The sequence below is a fragment of the Phalacrocorax aristotelis genome, chromosome 3 (genome assembly GCF_949628215.1).
Source record: "Phalacrocorax aristotelis chromosome 3, bGulAri2.1, whole genome shotgun sequence".
Classification (NCBI taxonomy): Eukaryota; Metazoa; Chordata; class Aves; order Suliformes; family Phalacrocoracidae; genus Phalacrocorax; species Phalacrocorax aristotelis.
In genome coordinates, this window is record NC_134278.1 from 22,308,589 (window position 1) to 22,332,949 (window position 24,361).

At 37.3% G+C, this 24,361-nt stretch overlaps 1 protein-coding gene across 3 annotated transcripts in view; it reads left to right on the top strand.

The window, feature by feature from the left end:
• Nucleotides 1-23,110, top strand: part of SH3YL1 (SH3 and SYLF domain containing 1) — a 48,390-nt gene extending 25,280 nt beyond the window's left edge. For all 3 annotated transcript variants that reach the window (XM_075086900.1, XM_075086902.1, XM_075086903.1), the window contains exon 10: nt 22,507-23,110. In XM_075086900.1, the coding sequence (XP_074943001.1) occupies nt 22,507-22,706 (200 nt within the window). In that variant the 3' untranslated portion in view covers nt 22,707-23,110. The remainder of the gene's footprint in view (nt 1-22,506) is intronic.
• Nucleotides 23,111-24,361: the final 1,251 nt, after the last annotated feature.

Below are 24,361 nucleotides of genomic sequence, written 5' to 3' on the forward strand. Positions count from 1 at the left end.
CATTAACAGGCAATTAGTTCAGAATCAGAAGTCAGATTTTTTTTTTTTCCACTTTTTCTGCAGCTCAGCTAATCAGAAAAGAACTGGTTCACATGTTTGGAAAAGAATCACTTAAAATTGCCAAGATACTGAAACAATCAGGAAACAGAGTTGAGGCAGGAATGGATATGAAAATGCAAAAAACTTTTTCCTTCCAAGCACTGTTCTTTCACTGTTCATTGACAGTTTTAACACACTGTCATGGGCTTGAGTTCTCTGGCCTTGAAAATGTATACTTGCTTAGTGTTCCATTCTGCCTTGCTCGGTAACATGTTGCCTTTCAGGAATGATTAGGAACAAGAGGGTAGGTCTATGGCTACAATACCGTAAGAAAAAATGCTTACACAAAAGCACTTCATATAACAGTGTAAGTATTTTGTCATAATTAGGAGAAAGTAATGATGCTCTTTACATCTTTTAAGCAGTCATATGATTTGCTTAAGAAGCTCATAAGAACTTGTGCCTGTAAAGCCTAAGTGTTCAAGGTGGTTTTTTAGATTTCTCTCAGAAACACTGGCTTTCTTACCTTCCAGTTTTAAATTTAATTTTATATTGGGGACAACGTGTGCCCTCTTCTTTTGATTTTTGAACTGAATAAATTATCTGCAGATGTTGAACCCTTAAGACTATTGTGCCTAAAATCATCACATCCAAACTTCATTACAGTAGAACTTTGAAAGAATCAAAATACGAATTGTAACTAGTTTTTTCAGTAGAAACTTCTCACTTTGAAAATAATATGAAAATATTAACAGATTGTTACTGCCCCATTAGGCATATATTTTTATTCTTACATACTGAAAGATGTGCTATATCAAGCCTACTAATCAAGATGCAGAAACAGACGAGAAATTTGTCACTGGTTTTAAGAAGCTAAAAAACTCCTCTCCTTCCTACAATGATGATTTGAGTGATTTGTCAACCTCATTATTAAAAATTCATGCCTTCCCATACAAATTTGTCTGCAGCTTTTAGACATTGATGTTTGTTGTGGCTTTCTTCACTATATTAAATAGCCCTTTCATATCCAGAAGGGGTTTTTTTTTGTTCCACTCTTGTTCCCTTTGAGACACTTGTGCTGTAATCAAATCATCTTTTGGTCTTCCTTGATCTTCCTTTTGGTTGCTAAACAGATTGATGGGCTCTTTGTCATAAGTCATTTTCTCTTTCCTCTCAGATTTTAAATAGTGCTACAAATAGCAAATTCTGAGATGTGAGCTCACTGAGATCAATAAGGTTTGGGTTCCTAAAAGCCATAACAAATTTGGACTAAACTCCAGTCCTTACCTTTTTTTATTATTTATGTATTCATTTATTTATTTTAACCTTATTAAATATTGCTACTCTATGTTAAAACAGTTGATACAACACCAGCTCTTTCTGATCAGGTGCTACCATGAGGTTGTGGGAAACTCAGTTTGTGTTAACTTAAATCCCTCTTGGAGATGCTGCTTTCCATGGTTACAGTTCTCCAGAAATCAAGTCTGGCCCATTCTCTATAATTTCGGAGATGATCTCAATGTTCCTTTCAGTAATCTATGAATGCCAGATGGTTCAGTAGATCTATGAAAATCTGTTTGCTGTGAGAATTCCAAGACAGATTTTCATGCCCCCTGAAGTGTATTTTGTCAAGTAAACTTGAGAGTCTGTATGTAAATTTCTTCTTGTTAGTACATTATGGGGTGGTTTTGTGCCCAGTTGAAAACGTGTTAACTATGCCAACACAACTGTAGGGACTAAGAATTCATAGACTGCTTCTGAGGTAAAAAGCTTTTTAAAAAGTATGTTTTCTGGCTCTCTGAGGGCAACAGCATAATTTTTGCTTGTGACTTCATCTCCTGTTTTACTTACTCTACTTGGATGCTGGTTCTGCAGTTGAGTTTCCATCTGACTTATGGTCTTGTTATTTTTAGAGCTAATACCCTGTAGGATAATATTGATCAAATTCTGGGAAAAGACAAGGTATAACCTGGAATGTGGATACCATTCTAGCTGCCTGCATTAATTAGTACCTCTAATTATGTGTACTTCTGAGCTTGTTTAAACACAGCGTAGTAAAACAATGGAATTTTTAGTTAGAGCTGCTGGAAGAGCATCACTCTGTGTGCTTGCAACTTTAAAGTAGGCTTGCTTTGCTAAATGTGTATTGAAGCAATCACTTTATTTTTCTGATATGCTTCTCTTAACTTAGTTTTAAAAAAACTAGTACTATCTTGGAATAACTCAAATTTAACTGGAAATCCAACATGCAGCTATTTATATCAGCTATGCAGTTCCACATTTAGAAATACCCACTGGCAAAAAAATTCTGACAACTACACTATAAGAGAAATGTACGTGTGCCCAAACCTCCTCTTGATGAGCGACTTTGGCTTGGGCATTTTTATTGTAATTAAGACTAAACACCACAATAGTAAAATAAAAGTATTTCACAAGTTTTGGAGCCAATAAAATTCAGGTATCTCTCTGGTCTAAGGCTAACATTTTCCTAGTGTAACATCTGAATTTGTGCTTTTCCTGTGTTGTCAGGAAGCATATGCTTGAGGTCTGTCTAGAATATTGCCAATATTGCAATTTTTGCTTCTGTCTGTTCTGGATCAAGATGATTTAAAACAGTGTCGTCATTCTGCAGATTCCTTTGCCAAGTTGAATTGTAGTAAAAATGAATCAAAAGCTTTTAACTTTTAAGTGAGTAAGATTATAAAATGCTTTTTGTACCATGCTATCTGCATAGACCCGGAAGGGAGAAGGAATCCAAAACCTGTTGTTTTTAAGGGTGGAGGAGGACTCCATGGTTCACAATGAGGGGGAAAATGCATTTTGCTTTTGAACTGGAAATTAAATCATCCATGGAAATATGAGTTGTTTCTGTCACTGAGGCTGACTAATATTTCAGAACTGTTGGCCCTGAGTAATTTTCATAGGCTGTACACTATTAAAAAGCCTCTTATTATGGGAGTATGAGAACTTGGAGATAAATAGAATAATCTGCTCCACCTGATGGAGTGCTGATAAAGGAAGCCATTCTTTCAGTTGAATTTCCCATTTTTTCTTGTGATATTTCTGTGCTATTACTCTTTGTAGATAAGGAAGTTAACTGGTTAATGAAATTGTTCTCCCATTGTATGTTTTCATGGGGAAGTGGAGTAGACATTTTTTATGGTGAATGAAAGATACTGATTCCAATAATTAACTTAATATGAGACAAAATAATTAAAATAACAAACTTGGATAAAATCAGTTATGAGCATATTCCTTTAGGAGGTGTGGATGTGTGTTGCGTATTTGGAACTGAAAAAAGCCACTTTTCAGTCTTCAGTTCATTAATTACTCCTTCTCCAAGAAAGGCAGAGATTTGCTGTAGGATCAGATAGAACTATTTCACATTGTAAGCAAGAACCCTCATTAAGCTGTGCAGTAATCTGTTCCTTCTATACTATAATTTGAGGAGGAACTCTAGCAGATTATAAACTGTAAAATCAATAAGACAATTCAGTGTGACTAATAGATATTTGTTTTAGAAAATCTTTACAAAGTGAGATACGTGATGTATCTGTCATAATCCTTCATGACATTGTCCACATTGACACAACATTTAGTAAGCATGAAGTTAATGCCCTGGAAAGTAACTAAAGTACCTCTTTTTTTGTCTCTTTTTAAGAGTTTTAGCTAAGCTTGGTCTATTTTTGTTTTTCGTGGCAAGGCTTGTGACATGCTTATGTCTAGTTACCAGAAGAATAAAACATCCATCTGGTGGTCCCCCACTGTATTAATTTTCTTGCTATTATGAGCTTTTTCTTAATACTAACCAAACCCAGGAAATCCCAGGAAATTATTTTTGAGACTATTTTTATCCCTGATTCACTTTTGCTAGGATCGTACTATCGTGAGTGCAATGTCAGATATCAAGCTGCTTATAGTTTATGTGGTGGTAAGCTGAGAGGAAAATATGTAGCAGGCAGGACTCCTCTGGTCACACTGAAACAAATAACTTACTGTGTATAATCAGCTAACTCAAAATACAACACGGCACAGAGAGATTGAGGTCAGACGTGCTAGGATGAAATTGGGGTCTTCCTGATGTGTGCATGCATTGGCACAGAGCTCTTATGCTAAATATGAACCAGATATACTGGCATGGGGAACAATATTTTTTCTTGGCTTTTTTACTGGCTTGGAATAAAAATTATTAAATTAGAGCTAAATTATAGGAAAATCTCAGTGCAATCTATGCTTATTTTTGAAGAGTAAAGCACCGTTAAGGTGATAATCCTGATTCACAGTATTAAAATGTGAAATTGTCCATGCCAACATGCAAGCGTTAAATGGTATAGGTTAAAGTCTTTTGTAGTCTGCCCTTGTAAAACATGTGGCTTAATTTTTTAGCATATTCATGAAACACATGCTTAAAAAGTTTTTTTAAAACTGTGTACTGCATTAGATAGTATTTTCTTTCTGTATTGTTCAAGTAGTAGGACAAAGGCAAGTTTAAATTGCTTTCCTATCTATGTGTCTAGAAAAGCCTTTGGGAGTATGGGAGCTTCTGCTTCATTAATACTAATAGAAGCCAAACAGGACTTTTAAGTACCTCAAGGAAGTGATAGATATACAGGATTTCTATCTAGACTGTAGGAAAATGCCTTGTGCTTAGATAGTCTTGAGGTGAAACCTAACACTGATCTAAGAAATGGAGACCGTTTTGCAGTAACGGTAAGGTGAAGCTTTACAGATCCATCATAATAGCAGAGACAAGAAACTTCACTACATCTGAAAGCTGTGTGTTTGAGAACATCCTGTCTTCCTCACAGTCCCCACCACTCCTCTCATCTCTGGTGAGAGGCAGGAAGGAGATGGAAGTGTTGCATATCTGATCCTGGAAGGTTACTGAACATCTACTTTATACTAAGTGTGAAGGGAAGACTCTGATAATGCTTTCTTTTCTTTGGGAATTAGTTTTTACCCTGAGGGAACAACCACTTTAAATATATTTTTCCATGAGCAATAAAATTTAGTGCCATGGTTCCCCAAAAAGCAGGGGGTCATGGAAGGACCTGGAGTCCTGCGTCTACCTTGGCTGTGCTAGTTCAGCATTATATCATAGAGATCAGCCAGCTGGATGTTGCTGATTGACCCAAGAAGGCCATTCACATTTTGTGGAAAAACTGTCACTTCCTGAATAAGAAACAGGAGGCCTCACAAAAATAAATCAATAAGGCAAACACTACTATGAACTAAATTAGTATGACAAGTAACTGTTCTAGAAATTGTGTAATAATCCTTCTCATTTTTTGCAAAAAGATACAGTTTCAAGAAACTTCTTACTTGTTCATGGGGAAGTCTGGCAAGGATTTCACTGAGGCTTCTCTGGTTCTATTCCATTGGGTTTCTTTTTCTCATTAACAATTTTATTGCCATATTAGGCAAATTTCACATACTCTTTTTCCAGTTGTTTCTTTAAGAAGCTCAGCTGGAAACAGTCTCTGTTCTTGTGGAGAGGAGGTGAGGTATAATTAGTTTGTTCATATACTGTGAGACTTGCACCCTCTTCCCCCTTTCCTCTCAGTGGTGCATGTTTGTGTTCTTAGCAGATCCTTTGCTATTGAGCAAGGAAGGAGTCAAAAGAAGATAAAAAATAACACAAAAATCTCTCCTATAAGGAAAAATAGAAAGGAAAAATTTGCTCTGATAGAATTTCATGTATTGGTCCCTGCCATAAAGTTCAGGTTGTCTCTTCCCTACTCCTTCCAGCAGTTCTGCCATTTGTCAACTACTACAGAAGGATGAGGAAAGAATTTGAGATGAGCGGTACAGCTGGGTATAGGGCAGCAGAGAAAGTTTGGGGGTACTGTTGGGGGAAGAAATCTGCCTTCATGTTTGCACATTGGACAATTGGAGTTAGTGGCTGAATCCCATCTGCAAGCCAGAATTTCCTCATACTTAAACTAAGGGATATTTTTTTTTTCTGCAAATGTAGTTACTAAAGCTTTGTCTTTTGAAGGAGCAGCTACACGTCCAATATTTCACTTGACCTAAAAGTATACATAGCATTGCATCATGTTCATAAAACCGTGAAGAATACTGTTGATACTGCTTCTAAATTTTAACTGAAAATTGCAGAACTGTTTGCTGTTTCATTTCATTAACTTTATCATAACTGTACTTTTTGGCCAGGCTGATGTAATGAGTATTTGTCGAAGGCTGGCTGTGCTAGCCTGGGAAGTGTAATGTTGAACACAGTTGGGGTGATGGTGGCAGTCCACGATGCTTCATCCTCGTGAGGGTAGATGTTGCAAGTTGCAGAGTATGCAACACTTCAGGCTCTAGTTCATGGATCTGTGCTGTTTCGAGCTCTTACTGAAGTTGTTCTGTGATGAAGTAGGGGTATCTACCTTTCTCCTACCAGTTTACACTGTGATCAAATGATACAGGGTTGTGCCATGGGATACTGTAAGTGGAAGCACAATTGCTCAGGTCGCCATTTGGCAGAGGAAGGAAACATCTGTTTAATACCTTTTTTGAAGTTATAAGCTGATGTAGCCTATGGTATAGTAGAGTTAATGGCTGTACTGGTGGTAGAGTAACATAACAGCAATGACAGTAAGTAATTCTGGCAAGAATAAATCCTAGGATAAATTTCATAAAGCCCCTAAGCCCCTTGACCAAAGTGAAGTTAGCAAGTTTTCTATACACTGCAGGTGTTCACATAATATACATATGTTATCATGAAAGTGGTAGACTCTGTATTAAAATAGTTAAGAGATACCAGCTTTTTTACAGAAAGCAGTTTCTGAATCTTTTTTTTTAATGACTTGAAACTTCTTGCTTTTCATCTAAATTTGTTCTTAGCAAGATTAAATGAGTTCTGTCTCATGCTTTCCTGCTCTTTAGCTAAAAAGCTTTTCTGTTTTATTCCTTTGTCTGGTAGTAGTAACCGCTTTCATCTGCGTTTTACTTTGTGGAGCTCATTTTCGTTTCCCCTGGAAAACAGGCTTTCTGTTCCTCATCCAGTTTTAAACATTGGTGATGAGGATTGTCAACAGAACTTCAAATGAGGCCTTGTACAATAATATTGTTTTGTATGTTCCATATGATCCTCCTATGATTTTATTATTTTTAACCATTTTTTCTAACCAGTGCAGAGAATTTTTTCTCCATGCAAGGCTGAAAAATTTTCAATCAGTATTTCTTAAAACATTACCCTAGAAGCTGGTGGAAACTGTATAGAATTTAGATGAGTTCACTAGTTTGGTTTTGGAGGGTTTTTTTGTTTGTGTGGGTTTTTTTATTTTTTGGGTATGGGGTGGGGGGTAGGGGTTTTGTTTGGTGTTGGTACTTTTTTTTTTTCCTTGAGGTTGTAGGTTGTTTCCTAGGCTGGGGTAATAGCTAAGATTAATATCAAGGGAACTGACTCATGTGCCAATAACACATTAGCAGAACTTTTGAATCTGACAGTACAGAGTTGTGAAGCAAAATACAGAGACAGTGTATTCAGGCTGAGATGTTATGTGTGCGTAGGGAGACATGGAGAAGCATGTCAACAAAATAAAAGATCCGCAAATCATTCCTCAGTCATCAGTTTGACCTGAATAAAACGGTGCTCAGTTCTCCTTACTGTACTGTACTTTTCAGAACATGAAGGTTATGCTTAGCACTGCATCTCAGCTTTTGCAGTGTGATTTCAGCACAGGTGTTGTTTGCATTAATGTAGTCGTAAACATAACAAAGCCCTTGACGTTGATATAGTTTATTTGACTGTTTCAGTTTGAATGAAAATTTAAATGTTTTTTGAAAAGGCAGAAAAATCAAAAAAGTAATCAGCAAAAGTACTGTTACAGCATTGACTCTTGCAAGCAGGAGGTGGGTTTTTTATATCCTAAATATCAAATACATCCACAGATGCTTGACAAAATAGGCACTTCTTTAATGCAAAAGCTGACTGTGCTGAAGCAAAGATAGAAAGCTTTCCATCAGCAGATGAAGATGATGAGCCAGCATGTTCCCTAGTAGGCCAGAAACACAAAAACAGTGGAATATGTTTCATACTGATACTGAATGAGCTTAATTTGCACAGTAAGTTAAACTTTAAATATAGTCAGGTCTCTTTCAACCACCAATAAAACCACCAGGTTTTTTTGCTGGACGTGACACTGTTCAGTAGTGACACAAGTCGGTGACATGGAAGCCGCTTTGAAGCAGTCCATTTCCAGTTTATGTGGAAGAGGTAAAAAATATTTGAGCCTTTTTCTGGGTTTTGTGAGTCTGTTATAGAAGTGTGTATAATACATGCATTCCATACATACAAATCTGAAGCTGATGATTAATTTCTTACCTGTTGAGGCTTGAGCAGCATTGAGGGTAGTGTACCTTGTACAGAGCATCTGTGGCTGACTCTGCTTTGTGCTGCCTTTAACAAGTGTTAGACATGGAATAGGGTTTTTTCCAGCCACCATTTTTTTTTGTTAATGGAGAACATGGTTACTAAGTTATTCTGGAAATCAACTGGAGGGCTTTGTAACACTGGAAGCCTGGATATAGTACCTACTTGAAGTAATATATAACGTCTAGCTCTGCAACCAATTCAGAAAATAGGGTTTGCTGAGACAGTTCCTGTGGAAGAGGTCTTATCATCTGGCTTTGCACTCCTTCCCAGCACTTTTGTGTACTCAGTACTGAGAGATATTAAAGAGTATTTCCTGGAATAATACAGGCCTTCCTTGATATTATCCAAGATACCTCGAAAGTTTTGAAATTGCCTTAAATCTACAGCTGCTGTGACACAACCGACATCAGCCCTTTTGGATATAGGAGACTTTTTTGCCAGTAAGTGATTGTAGAATAAAGCAAAGTGGCTGGTGCTTGCCCTCCCTCTTCAGAGCAGGTTTGTGTAACTGATAGCACAAATAGGCATTTGTGTGGTCATTTAAAGGGTACCGCTTTACTGCAGTGTCAGTGAAGCTCAGTTACACTATAAAGTCCATCTTCGTTTTCTTAGTTATGAAGAAGGAATTGTTTTCAGATTTCAGTGTTGAATTTAAATACTTTGAGAATCTTACGAAGCTTTCTTTCAGAAAGTAGAGAAAGACAAGTGATTTTGTTCACTTACTCAAAACAAGCCATAGTTAGTGGCAAAACAACAGCTAAGGCAAGAGATTATTTGTTCTGAGCATGGTTTGATGAATATCATGTCTCCTGACCTTTGATCAGATAAGCAGTATTGGAGATTAATTGGATCAATGGTGGCATATGACATACTTCGAGTATCTGTACAGAAAGATTTATGCTTGTATCTGATTAGAGCAGATTAGTACCTGTAGATATAAAATGTCAAATCTACCATGCATATTTAGGCCTTCACAAACATCTGTTCGGTGAGATCTGAGATTGTTGTTTTGTGTATGATGAGGGTTTTTTGAGGTGAGACCACATTTAAAAACAAAATAAAAAAGGCCATTAAGGAAATTAGTAGTTTAATGTGGGTAGGACATTTGAGATTTCACTTGTAAGACTGAACAAACACTTGGTTTGTAATTTGTCCAGAAACATCTACATTGAAATTTGTAAGTAGGTATATGTCTGTTCTGCTCTAGAAGCTGTGATAAAACCCTTTCTTCTTAGGTTAAAGGGTAAGAATTGTGATCTTAGAATATGGAAAAGGAAGCACATTAGGTTGAAAAAAGAACTGATCTGCATACTGGTGTGATTCAAGAACTGAAATTATTTTCATGACTTCTGGTATTTAGGATAGAGTTGGGCTACTGTTTTCCTTTCTGAATGAGAGTTGCATAGAGACTTTTTTCTAAGTAGGCATTAGCACGTGTTATATTTTGTTGCCATACAGGACTTGAAAAGTTAATTCCTTCAAAGTCCCAGTGTGTAACATACTACAGTATGCTTCTGCTTTACTGCCTTTTCCCCACCCCCTGCTGACTGATGCTTCATCTTCTCTTGAGAGAAGGTAGCCATGACATCTTTTTGTTTACTGCACTTTTTTTCTCTGTGCAATAACACAGACCACTTCCTTTCATCCCTTCTCAGACTTGCCTTACTTTGCTTCCATCTTAAGTGTTTAAACACAGACCAGTTGTCACTTTCCAAAGATGCTGCTGTTTTAGGCATACCACCAAGCATAGCGAATGATAAAGCCTGAGAACGGACATTGCCCAGTAAGTGCCCAGTAAGCGAACCTTTACATTATAAGGTATTTTGTTTCAGTTTATCAGGACATTGTTACCTAGGTAATTCAGTAATCTGACTTAACTCTCCTGCAACCTAGCAGTGAACATGAACTCAGCATCACCTTTGTGGGTGCAAGCCCCAGCTTTGAGCCAAAGTTCACATTACCTAAACAATATTTCTTAGAAACTACTTACGAATAGAAAAGCCTCAGAATTCAGTTGTTATCAAAGCATGGAGTATTAATTGCATTAAACTTCTACATCTTTAAAACATTACTAAGTATCCAGTGAACTATACCTGATAAGGTCTTAATCTCCAAGATGCCAATTTTCCAAAAGTCACATGGAATAAGGTGCTATATCTGTCACGTTTTTATTATTGCATGTGCAATATTGCATATTGCAAGTGCATATTTTGAGACAATGTTTCAATATTTTATAATATCACTGTGGAAATACTTTTTTTGTTTGCATTCTAGCAAGTAAATGAACCAGTCCTGTTTAATAATGGAATTACATAATATATGCAAGAGGTTTTTAAATTTGAGGAAATATTCGAACTGGTAGTCCCATCAACTGCAAGCCGTATATTTTCTATTTCAGTAACAGAATACTGTTTTCTCTTGCAGTGTTCATCATTTTGATTGCTTTCTAAACTCTGGAAAAATCAGTTGTAACAGGATTTTTTTGTTGAATGCGCATGTAGTTAGTAATAAATGTACAATTAGGTACTTTTGTAGCTTTATTTCCTTACATCGTGGAGTATCTCTTTTTATGTTATCAGAAGTATTCTGTGTATTTTTACTGTTATCATAACATAAATGAAATAATTTCCATTGTTTTATTTCTAAGGAGAGAAGTTTAAGGGCATACATGCATGCTTTCAAACAGCTGAACTATTTCTATGATTGCCTTTTAGAATATCATCAAAGTGTGTCTTCAACTGTTTCTTTGTTCTAACTCATTAGAGTGTGACTCATTAGAATTATTAACAAAACCACTGCTAATTCACATATCTTGAATTTAAGACTAGTATTCATTGTTGTCTTAAAACTCTTACTTAAAAGCGGTTACAAAATGTAGTGGTGACGTAAGGCATGAGATACTTAAAATTAGAGGACTGAACAGCTTGCAGGAAATTGGCATGTGGGAATAATTAATGGGTTCCTCAAAAATCCAGCACTAAGCCTTGCATCTTTCTTCCACATACTCCCTCTTGGTTCCTTTCCAATGCTTCTTTGACTACACCTGACACAATTCACGTAAGACATCAGAACTCTGTATGGCATAACTTTATGTTCATAAGTTATTTTCATAGCTGCTGTTTAACATAATATTTCAGAAATAGATGTAAAATATAATGGAAACTAAGAGGGTGAGTTTAGAGGTAGTAAAAGGTAGATACTCCCCAGTATGACTGATCATCTGTAATGAAGATGTTGGGTTTGCCTCATGTTCTTGAAAAAGGTGCTGTATTCCTGAGACTGTTATTAGTTTCAGCTTCATAATACTTTGGAGAAAAGAGAGTTGAAGAATGAGCATTAGATCAGACAACATGCTGTCCAGTTTGTCTCTCCATATTGCTGGTGCAGCACACAATTAGTGCTTTGACTTCAACCTGATGAATGCTCTAGTCTTCTGTTTGGTAGCTTCCTTTTCTGTCATTGATAACCTTGGAACAGGTTCCTTTATTGTATACAGAAACTTCTCTTGTTTTCAAAACATACTAATATTAAAAGTTTCTAGAACTGATGACTTCTTGTTGGATTAATGATCATCAAACTAACGTGTAACATCTGTGTTCAGTATTGGATTTCTAATATGGCTCTGGGTTTAGAGTTCTGGAATTTGGAATATATCGATTCAGATTCAAAATCTGTAGCTCTCTGAAGTTTATTTAAATTATGTACACATCCCCTTTATTTTGGTTTCTCTCAATCTGCATTGTTAGTTTTCGTAACTTCATTATCATTCTTCTAAATGCATTTGACCTCTTAGCTCTGCGTTGTCTATCTTTATTTTTTTCTGCAGCCTTGGTTCAGTTCAGCCTTCAGCTAAAAGAGTGGCTCCGCTATGTCACTAATACTTATCTCGTTCATGTACCTCAGCTTTCTGTGGCTTCCAGTTCCTCCAGTGTTCTCTATTCTCCTTCCCCTTCCATTTTCCCTTTGCTGATTTCTTCATTTGTGACTTTATCTCCTCATTGGAAGATCTGTTCTGAGAGTCTCCTGACTAATCCCAAATATTTTTTTTTCATTCAGAAATAATCCATGATCTCCACAAAATTAGTTCTCTGTTCCTTCAGTTCTGTCACTCTTCTGTTTAAATAGCTCTACGCTTAACAGTAGAGTGTGAGAAGTCAGTTACCTACCTACTTCTTACCTTATGGTAATATTCTGTTTACTCATTTTCAAGAAAAATTATGTAAAATTGAATAGGTGTGGAGAAGAGTAAGTATAATGAGTGGAGCTAGGAGTCACTGATACGGGGTGGCTAAGTTATTTTTAGTAGAACAGTCTGAAGATTTAAAAAACGTTTTTTGACTAGAAAAGAATAAGGTAAATGCCAAGAAAGAAGGGTTTCAGCCAAAGGCCAACGTCAACAAACAATAAAATAGATGTCAATTACTTGAAGCTGGATGTTAAAAAAAGCTTTCTTACCAACTGGGGGAGGAGGGCGTTGAAATAGCTCCCCCCCAGATGACTGATGGAAGTAAAAAGAGGAGTGGCCAGAAAGGTGGTTTAATGTCTGGCAACACACCAGACTCCAACCTAAGTCTCAGAGAGTTTGCTTTATTTCGTTACATGCTCCCAGTCTCATCTGTATGGAGGACTTGCATTACTAGATAGTTCTTCAGGTCCTAGCCAGCATCTGTCCCCTCTTGTAAGTCTGCACTGGGTGTCTTTCAGGAGGATAGTGATACAGATAATGACGGTTTTACTTGTCCTCAGCTCATATCTTCTCTAAACTTCATAGATTTCACAGATGCAGGAGATTCTCATTGTTTTGCCCCTGCAGTTTCTGTTTGCCCCAGGTATCCATCCAATCTTGTTACTTCTTTTTGACCACTAAACGCTCAACCTCATCCAAGCAGTATCCAGTGTCAGCATCTCATCCTCTTTCATCTTATGAAGCCCATAGTCGATCATATTGCTGTTACCTAATCTTCTTCTGTCTCATTGATTGGAGTTCTTCGGTACTATGCTGGACCCTCTTTAAAGCAGTTTCTCTTGCACTGAGTTCAAGCCATTGGCTCTATCTGCTGATACATAAAACATTGCAAGGGAATGTGCCTGGGACTGAAACTTTATCACTTATTCCATTAATTGTTAGCAGGTTCCTAGTATGATTTTGATCTGGGAAAGGTGGTGGGCTGTCAAATGATTCCTTAGTAGTTTGAAAGTTAACATGTGCCAGAGATGGTCCCCGGAAGTCAATATGAATGAAGCTACTCTGGTTTGGAGAAACTGATAGCATGGACCGGGCCAGACTGGCAGTTGTCCCTGGTACTGCTCCAGTCACTGATGTAAATGTAACTGGTGTTTCCAAGTCTCCGGTGACCTCTTTATAACCGTGTATTAGAAAGTGAATTCCACCTTTCTTTAACCTGATAGATTAATTGCCATCTTCTGTTTTCATTGGTAATAGTTGTGCTCCCTCAATTCCACTGCTGTGCTATGTCTATAATTGCTTTTACATCTATATTTCTAGTGTGCCACTGGAAGGCATCATTATGAGCCCTTCATTTTTCTGTTAAGACTTCCCAGGTAGCTATCCTTTGTCCCTTTTCATTTGCTAGATAACATTTTCTGCAGACGCCTCATGACTACCTTTGCTCTAGATCTGTCTCTTCCTGCCTTGCTCTGGTACTCCTTTTTTAATGAATTACAAATTCAAGCTAAAAAATTATCAAATAGAACCTGAAACTGCGTGTTGCTGACCACTGCAGAGCACATGTGATCTTTGAGTTGAACTTCTTCAGTTCTCACTTTCTGAGCAGTATGATACCTATAGATTGTTCTATGAATACCATTTCTAAGATGCAGCCTTTTCTTTCCATCTCCACTCTTGTCCAGGCTTTTGCCCTGTTATGATTCAATTGATGCAACATCCTTCTCTCTGACCTTTGCAAATCGAATATTCCTTTACTCTCCTCTTGATTCAGTTCTTGCTTCAAAGTTAATTTCCTGCCCTATGACTTTGCCCATATCATTCTCCTTTACATTTTTCCACTGACTCTCAGGTCTTTGAACTCAAACAGAACCAAAAGCGCACTCCCTGTCAGATCCAGCTTTCACCCAATTTTTTGTGAGTATTACAGATTGAACATAGTGGTTCATCTACTACTTCAAAGTTAAATTTATGCCACTTCTCTGCCTGCCTTTAGGCATCATTGTACCCTGATGCTGCTGCATTCCTCAAGTCAAAATTTTAGGTCTCTAATTCCTACTACCCTGAGCCCTAGCACTAATGCAGAAGCTACCCCTGTCATTAGTAGTGACCCTGATGCCTTCAGAATTTACTACATGCTCTTTCCTTTGCCCACCCCTTGCTTTCCACATTCTAATGCACAGTGTGCTACATCCAACGGAAAATGTATTTCTTTGGTGCTTGCTGTTCCTACCCAAAATATAGTTCAATAAGCCTCAAGTCTGAAAATGTGAAGGAGGCAGGGCAGCAATAACAGTAAAAGCTGGAACTGTTCAAACTCCTATTACAAGTAGCCTAGAAGCTGAGTAACTGAGTATGGAATCCAGTTAGCAAATTCTAATTCCACCCTTAAAGCTAACTTTGACTCTAATGCACTAATTTGTGTCCACCTCAGAATGAACTGTAAGTCATTTGTTGTTCTTATTCTATCCTTCACCAGTCCTGCAAGGATCCAGTGGTATCTCTGAGAGATACTAAAAGTTTCCAGATGTAGCTCTATCAGTTGATAAGCATAGCAAATATAGAAATATCTGTAAGATATTTACTCTTGCCATTTAATGCCTCATCTCATTTGTGATATTGCTTATCCACCAATAAATTTTTCTTTTCAGCCCCTTACTTTATTAATCTCTGATCCTAGTCTTAACCCTAACAGTGGCCCACTTTGTCAGTCCTAGGCTAAACTGATTTGGTTTTGCAAAAAGAACAGCCATCCTAGCTTCTCATGGGACTGCTAATGAGCTTAGCTTTTTTATTATATATTAGAATTCCTGCTCTTGGCCTAGCTTTATCGTCACAACGCATACTTGCCCTCCTTACTAGACCAGCAGTTAAATAAGTTCTTTCATTATAATTCTTAGTTAAAGCTCAGCAATGGCTATGAGCCATTCAGGCTGAACCTTAATCTTGACACTTTTGCAAGAACTGTCACAGGGAGAGACTGCTCAATTCATATAGCTTAAGCCACAATCAGGATCAAAGTCCTTTATTAATTCACTGATGGCAGATAATTTGTAATCTGGGAAGTATACATTCAGGATCAATATCAGCATTACAGCAAATAAACTGCAGTATTATACAACTACAAAATTATGATAGACACCTGAAGTTTCTAAATGCAACCTCCAAAGTCTCAGTTTTGCACTTACAGGCATACATGCATATCAAGTGTTACAGGTACAAAGCTTTACATTCATTCACATCCCCTCTCACAGGTAGTGTGGGTTATGAGCACACATAATCTATCCTAGCAGTGGAAGTTCTCCTATTTGCGCAAACCTGTTGTTGGAGATATGGTTACTCCAGCTCTGTGTGTGCTCGTGCAGCTCCTTATAACTCACTGATCCATATGTTGGCAAGGAAGCCCCACCACAAGGTCACATGTGCACAAAGAGCTGTGAATCCCTACTAGGTGCGCTGTGTGCTGTCACTCCCCTAAGTTGGGCACAGGCTAGTCACGGTGTCTGACAGGGAGGCTGTTCTGTCTGGCTTAGAGGTGATACTGGCAAGGTGACTTCTATTTCTATCAACTTGGGTTTTAACTACTGCTGTTTGCAGTCCAGACTCTTTCCCCACCCCCCATTACAAATTTTCATGCTGCTTTTATACTTAGAGATAACTTTATTTCAGAAGTCTCTTTGAAGTTTTTCGCTGAATCACAGAATGCTTGAGGTTGGAAAGGACCTCTAGAGGTCATCTGGACCAATCCCCTTGTTCAAGCAGGGCCACTGAGAGCCAGTTGCCCCAGGACAGTGTCCAGATGGCTTTTGAATACCTCCAAGGATGGAAACTCTACCACCTTGCTGGGCAAACCTGTGCCAGTGCTTGGTCACCCTTACAGTAACAAAGGGTTTGTTTGTGCCCATTACCTCTGGTCCTGTCACTGGGTGCCACTGAAAAGAGCCTGACCCCATCCTCTTTCCACCCTCCCCTCAAGTATTTATAGACATCCATGAGATCTCCTCTGACCCTCCTCTTCCATAGGCTGAACAGCACCAGCTCTCTCAGCCTATCCTTATAGGAGAGATGCTCCAGTCCCTTCGTCATCTTTATGGCCCTTTGCTGGACTTTCTCCAGCATGTCCATGTCTCTTTTGCACTGAGGAGCTCAGAACTGGACCCAGCACTCCATGTATGGCCTCACCACTGCTGAGTAGAGGGGAAGGATCACCTCCCTTGATGTGCTGGCAATGCTTTGCCTAATGCAGCCCAAGATACCATTCACCTTCTCTGCTGTAATGGCATCTTGCTGGCTCATGTTGAATCAAGCTAATGGTTGTCTTTAACATGTCCAATTGGGGCCTGATAATAGTCTTCCTTTTTAATATAGTAATTAGGAGGAAACATCCTTCAGACAATCAATACATATATACACACATGCTATTCACACTCAGTTGTATTTTATCAGGTCATGTGGTCCAGGGCATTTGCTAAGGCTGGCCATTAAAACATACAAACTTTTCATTGTTGCTGGCACCAGCTATCATTTTTTACTTAGAGATTTACAAGACCTGGTAATTAACCTAGTTCTCCAGCCTACTTTGGATTCTTCCCTGAACTCTGATTACAAACTCGGTACTAATCCTTTCCAAACAAAAGCCAAGTGTCCCATAAAAGGTAAAGAGCTAAGATTTCTGTCTGTTCACTGTTAGCTACAGCTCTCATCCTACACCTACAAGTAATAAACAAGACTCTCAATGCCTCTGAACACTGTACTAGTGATGAGAAAGCTTTTTGATACTTGATATATTTGTTTTTAAAAGCATAGGTGTTTGCGTCTGCCTAGATCCATTAGTTGTTTTCCATCATTTGGTCTGTTTGTTGGTTTTCTCTTATTTCTGCTGCACAAACAGGGTTCATGTGGTTGCTTAGTTTTCTGGGTCTCTGTTTAACCAATGAGAATTCTGTTACAGCTTTTCTGTAAGCTGACACTTTTTGGTGGAGCTTTTACGTCAGCACTGTATAACTTCTGTCTTCTCTGATGCTGGAGACTCATCTGACTTTAACATGTTGTGTGGCAGTTCCAATCACTTCTCTCTACTTTACAAAAAAACAGAGAAAGTAGAAGTTAGTATGTCAAATGTGTTGCTCGTTCACGTTGATTTTTTTTTAAATAACACAAGTTATTTAAAGGTAAGAGTAAGGTAGAGAGACTGTTCAGTTTCAAGGGAAAATATAGCTACCTATACAATCACATTTTCATATGGTATATTGCATCCCAGTAGAAGCAATGTTATAACCTTTCAGCTTCGAAAGAAACCAGACCCACAGCCCATTTGCCAAAGTAGAGGTTTAGCGGAAAGTACATAATATACGGACAATCAACAATAGGATTACCTTGTCAGTCATCAGTACCCTTGATCAGATAACTCATTTGCAGTAACAATTGAGTCACAGGGCTCCTTTTTTTTTTTGCAAGCTCCTTAATATGGTTTGGGTGAACCCCAATCCATCACTAACATTTTGTGTTAGTTCACTTATAGTTTCTATCATCTAGGCGCATGCATGACCCACAAAGATCCTGCTAGGTCTCTAATTGCTGACAGTGAATTTTGCAAAGTAGATGCTTAGCAATCTCACCACTAATTCAAGCACATAAAACTTATTTCAGTTTTATTGCTGTGTCAATGCCCAAAAGCAACACAGTTTTTGTATAATTATTCTGCATCTGCTTCAGCATCAGACATTCAGTGGCTATGGGATATACTTCTATGCCAGTAAAATTAAATTTGGGACCCACAGCTGGACTGTACTATTCTGTCTTCCAACTTGGATTTAGTTTTTGAAAGCTTAATAAACTGAATCTAGAATGATGTAAAATGCCTGTTCTTCTCTAAAAAACAGTCTTAGAATCAGGCTATGCATTTACAAATATTTTATAGGTTCACATTAGAAGGTGAAACTGGTGGGTGCACCTACTGGTTGGTTACACAGTGTGAAGGCGTTGACCCAAGCACTTTAACTCAGTTACCTATGTGGTTGTGTTGTTAGAAAGTTCCTTGGGATTATTCTCACCTAGCACTTTCCCAGATAATTCACAGCTGTGGTTTAGGAGTTACTCCAGCACAGAAGCAAGTAGGTAGTCTGGATGTGGCTCTCCTCTCTGGATGGTGAGCATTTACTGGTATGTATGTGGACAGTCTATGCCAGTTGGCCTCAAAGTCAAAGAAAGGCTCTGGCACTCTTCAACAGTTTAATATAAACGTAGCAGGTGCATCTGTTCTTAGCAGCATTCTAGAGAATGCTTTCATTCTGTGGTAAATGTGCTGTAATTAAAGATAGTTTTATCGTTCTTTCATTCACTCTGGGGCTGGTACTGCAGTGCAGCCAAGAGGCTGTAAATTCACTCTAGTTCATACCTCATCAAGTCCTTAATCCATAGCAGTAGTCCTTAGCAAAAAGTTCAAATCATTATGGTATGTAAAGACGAATAAAAATGAAAGGATATTGTGGTCAGAGCAGTTTGTTATCCAGCATACGCTATACCCATGTATGCTAGAGTATTGAATATGTATGCTGGCTGCTGCACTAATTGATCTTCAGCCAAAATTTCTGTATTTCCGTTTTGACCACTGTGTTTGCAGAAGTGTGCTGTGTGTATTCAGATACCATTAATTAAGGATTTTCCACAACGTAATTTGTTTTTATTCCAGTGTGCATACTCATAAATCTCAATGATTTTAGTGTCATATGCTGTATGTAGCACTGTAGCACCATCTTGTGTGAGCTGCAAATGTGGTTCCAATATACGCATTCAACAATCTTCATGTTGACTATAACAATTCTATTTAAAACCCTTTTAGGTAAAACTGAAATCAAGAAACAAGAACATGAGATAGCTCCCCCTTGTAATATATGTGGTAGATTTTGTAACACTGCATTCATTTAAGATACCTGCTTGTTAGGATGATCCATATAAATACGAGGCACGGGATGCTGCAATCTGGAGGCAATAAATATGCATTTTATCTGGTTTATGCTACAAAAATATAGAAGTAAAACACAGCAATTAGAATCTTTGTGAGAAATAAAATGAAACTATAATATGAGAAAGAGCTGCTAGGGAAAATTAAGTAAGATTTTTATGAAATAGCTGACAGGAATAAATGCTTTTAAATGATAACAGGTAGCAAATGGGGCAGGGACTCAGAAATCAATGTTCATAATCAGCTGTAGTACTTTGAGGTTTCTGCATGTTTGGAAAGATACGCATGCACTACAAAGGCAAAAAAGTGGGAAAGGAAATGCTTAAAACAATCTTGTTCACATGACAAGAGCAAACAATGTTGGAGGCGTGATTGTGGTACATCAGATGCCCTCCTACACTTTAATATCTCACATGCACTTCTTTTGTTCCACTTTTTCATGCTTTAATTTGTGTCTAGTTTCCCTTCATTTTTCATCCTGCTTTTACTGAGGCAATTTCAGTATACTCAATAGTTTGCATTAGAGGAATTATAGTCTTACTCTTAATGGAAGTTCAGCCATGGTGGAGGTAACTACTACTTGCTGCCATTGCTACAAGCATATTAGTTGTGTGACAGTTCTTCTATTGAATGTAATGAAAAGATGCTCTCACAGTCACTTTTAGCACTTTCAGTCTCTTCTTTTGTGATGTCAATTATTTAATTTTTCCAAGTATATCAACATAGTTTGGGCAGTTATAAATATATAAGTCTAGTTCTCCTTCAGTGATTGTCCATTTGAACACTTAGCTGATGGAAACACATATGATTAAGAACTCAGAGTATAAGAATTTGTAGCCTTCATCGTAACATGAAATGCACTTTTACCCATGCATGTTGCAGGTAAAACACACCCCATCTTCCTTTTTATATGCAACTGAGTTGTAACCATTTTCATGCCTTAGCACCTAGAGTCCTAAGCCATAGTATTTTCTTACTGTTCTTCAATTAAAACTAGGAATAAAAAGTCAAAGCATCTTTTATGGGTTTTGCCGTGATTTCCTCAATCAAAGCATCTATCTTCAAGCCACACTTTTTATGGGAATACATCATATCATCCTGACTGCATCCAATGCTTCAAATCTTGAAGGAAGATCATGTAATTGCTGACTGCTCAGTCTGTTGGGGTTTCAAGTGTGAAAGTGAAAAGGATATTTAGAAAAGCTGTATTGCTGTCTGTCTTTGGTAGGAATAACTGATGGAGATAAGGACCTAATAAACATGGTATTCTCATTGGGTTTTGTTCTCACATCATAAGAAATAGTGGTGTGTGACTTTAGATCATGAATATAGATATCGAGAGAGAGACTCTGTGATTGGGGAAGACAGCATTTGACTTGTCTGCAGTCAACACTTTCCCAGTACATCGCCAAAGAATTTTCTATTAAGCTTTGATTTCTACACATGCAGATCATAAAAGGAAAGAATTGGCCTATGGAATGAACAAATATATTGACAGATGCTGGGAGAAACATAAAATCTATGCTGGTTATGGATATGTTTCTAATTCGTTTTTCTCTGTCCTGTTTGGGCTACAAGTTTGTATTTAGGAGGCTTGGGGGCAAAAGGATTTTTCCTCTTTCCTTTTGAAGTGATAAAAGCAACTAGGAGAAAAGTTCTGTGGGTATCAGTTGTTGACAACAGACTGCCAAAAGGAAAGTATCAGTGCTTGTCTCACCATCCTTTCTAGCTCTGTACTTCCATTGTGTAGACTAAGAACTTGGGTTTCCCCTTTTGCAACACAGTTCTGGCAGCAAGCAGGGGCAGCTAATGCTAAAAGCCTTTAATCTTGCATGCTTGAGCATTTGTGCAGCTATCATGTCCCTATGAGCAATACATCCTGAAATCTCTCCACCTGACTGTGTAAATGTCTTCATTATTTCCTCTTGACTAGTCTTCCATTGCACCTTCCATTTTTTCACTTCTGGATGCATTCATGCAAGAGATTTAACTGTTTTCTATATCAACATTAAACAAATGCAACTACCTTGTATAGTTCAGACAGTTAAAGGAATTGAGAGCAAACATAATTATTAGCAAATTGAAGATACTCACTTAGATTGAAAGTTCAATAGCAATAAACATTGAGGTATGTGCTAAAAAATGTCAACAGGAGTAGAGGCTGGATAATGGTATCCAAGTTTTTGGGTGATTTTAACTCTAGATCAGAAGACTCATGGAACAATTCCAGTCCCAGTTAAGGACTGAAATAGTTATGTAGGAGCCTGGTGGGAAGAGAGTAAATCTATTTGTATATGTGGTTTAAAATACCACTATGTGAGCCAAGTCCCTTCCAGTATGTCAAACCATAATCTATTCTTTCTGCCATCACGTTTTGAGTGTTTTGTTCAATGTGTGGGAAACACCAAAATCCTAGACACTGCAAACCCTATGGAAAGAGAAGGGAAGTGCTGTAGTTATTTTGTATTTTACCATCCTGTATTCTGAATATTGTTAAAACATCAAAATCCATGCTTTAAGTTTTGTAATTTCTATGAAGAAACTGTCACAGAGAATACATACCAAAACCTGAAAGTTGTTCCATTCAGCAATCTTTCAGGAAGTAACTTGCACTTTCTTCGATGCACCGCTTTTGTTCCCACTGTCTCTATTTGACTGTATGAGGCATATAGAAAAAATTATTTTGTAATCTTTATTTTGTATAGGGTACTCCTTTAATTATTAAATAGTCTGTGCTGGTAGGCTAGAATCCAAATTGCACTTACCTAAGAATTTGTGGGAATGAAGGAGGTTTTTTATCAGTGGTTTATATGCTCACATAAATTATTTAGGTGTCTTTGTCACTGTTCTCTACTGCCATTTAAGAATATTGTATTTAAGAGCTTACTGTATGTGCAGTTTAGTAATTTCCTATTTATTTAATTTCTTTCACTTCAGGTAACTCTTGGAGCAGTCCAGTAGAAGTGACAGCACTTTATTCATTTGAAGGACAGCAGCCGGGTGACTTGACTTTCAAAGCTGGAGACAAAATCACAGTCACAACCAAAACAGATTCCCAGTTTGATTGGTGGGAAGGAAGGATAGGAGGACAAACTGGCATCTTTCCAGCCAATTATGTTGCCATAACTAACAACTAAATTTGTATAGAAAAAAATGTTGAAGCAGTAATATATTTACACTAAAAATATATTTTAACTTTTCAGATTTTATTAAAATGAGATTCTCGATCAAGACTATTGTAACACACAATTGAAATGCATTAAATGAACTTAACTTTCCCCTAAACTTATTTCTTTAAATAAGCAGTAGGTGATAGTCAATTTATGATGAAGTGTTATTTTTGAGCAAGTCGCTGCATAAAAAGTACTCCAATTTGTCTAGTTTAAATTCTGCCTTGCTATATAGGTTTATTTTTTACACGAGGGAAAAATTTAAAACAAGCAATTTAAAAATAGACATGCTGAAAAAAATACTGATTTCTATTAAATTATAATTTATGGTCTCTTTCTGTAATAAATGCTCTCAAATTTGCTTCAAATCATCTCTGTGTTGGAGTTGTTTACTTTTACTAAACACAGATATTTTTTCATAGGTATGGCAGAAGAAATTACCTTCCTACCTGGTTTTGAAAATTACTTTTGGCATTCCAGTTTTTCTTAGTAACCATTTTAGGTCTGTAACAGTTGACTGTTTAACTTTGTAACAGTTGCGCAGTTCAGCTTCTCTGATAGATTGTCTTTTATTGCCCTCGTCTTTGATGAATTTAAACACTTCTGAAAGTTTGTTTAATAAAATGCATGAATAGTCCCTCCCAGAAAATATATAGGCTTATGTTGTCCCTTGATTCCTGCAGGAACTTGTTCTGCAGATGGAAAGCAAGATAGAGGAATCTCTGCCTCGTTCACAAGTGAGCTTGCACAACTCTTCCTGCTCTTTCCATTTGAGACTTTTTTAATGTTTAACCTTTAAGGAAAGAGCAACATAGAGTAAATTACAGAGTAAATAGAGTGAATTATTAACAGTAAAATAGGAAAGCTGTTTCTGTAGGATATATGTAGTAGTAATGTATAGTACTGTCATTCTCAGATTTCAACTTAATTTTGCATATTTTTGTAAATCAACTTCATTTTACAGATGCAGATATTCACCTGAAAGTTGATGTGACAAATCAGAGCAGAGGTGAGAATAAGACTTAGAGTTTTTGAGAAGCAGTTTAGTTTCTTTCTCATTGCTGGATATGCTGAATTTGACTCTTACATGGAGTTAATGCTAAGATGATAATTATGCTTCTTCAGTGTCCATTTTCCTCACTTGAAATTGTATTTTAAGTTCTTTTTTCTTCTAACAGTGCCATGAATATCAGATGAAAAATTAGTATGTGTGATCTTTCCAGCAACCAAGTCGCAGTTGATCTGCTGTTATGATCTACTAATCTATCAGGTTTAGCTTTAAGTTATCCCATCTGAATGGCAAGGTTAGGCCTAGTGTAGGGGAAGACTTATCATTGTTAGAAAATAATTCTGCTCCACTCATTGGCAAAGGTTTCTGGATTTCTTTCAGACTGGACCATACATTTTTGATAAACAAAATGAAACTAGTCAAATGTGGTCACTACCTTTCAATGAAAATCCTTCATATTCTTTGCTTCATAGACAAGACAGATGTATGTGATCTGTCTTCAGACAGATACCACCACCAAATGGATCCCTACCACTTGCAAGTATTTTTTTAGAAAGTGTTTTCCAACCAGTTGGAAAGAGTTATATAAACTTACATGGCTGCAGTGGAGTGT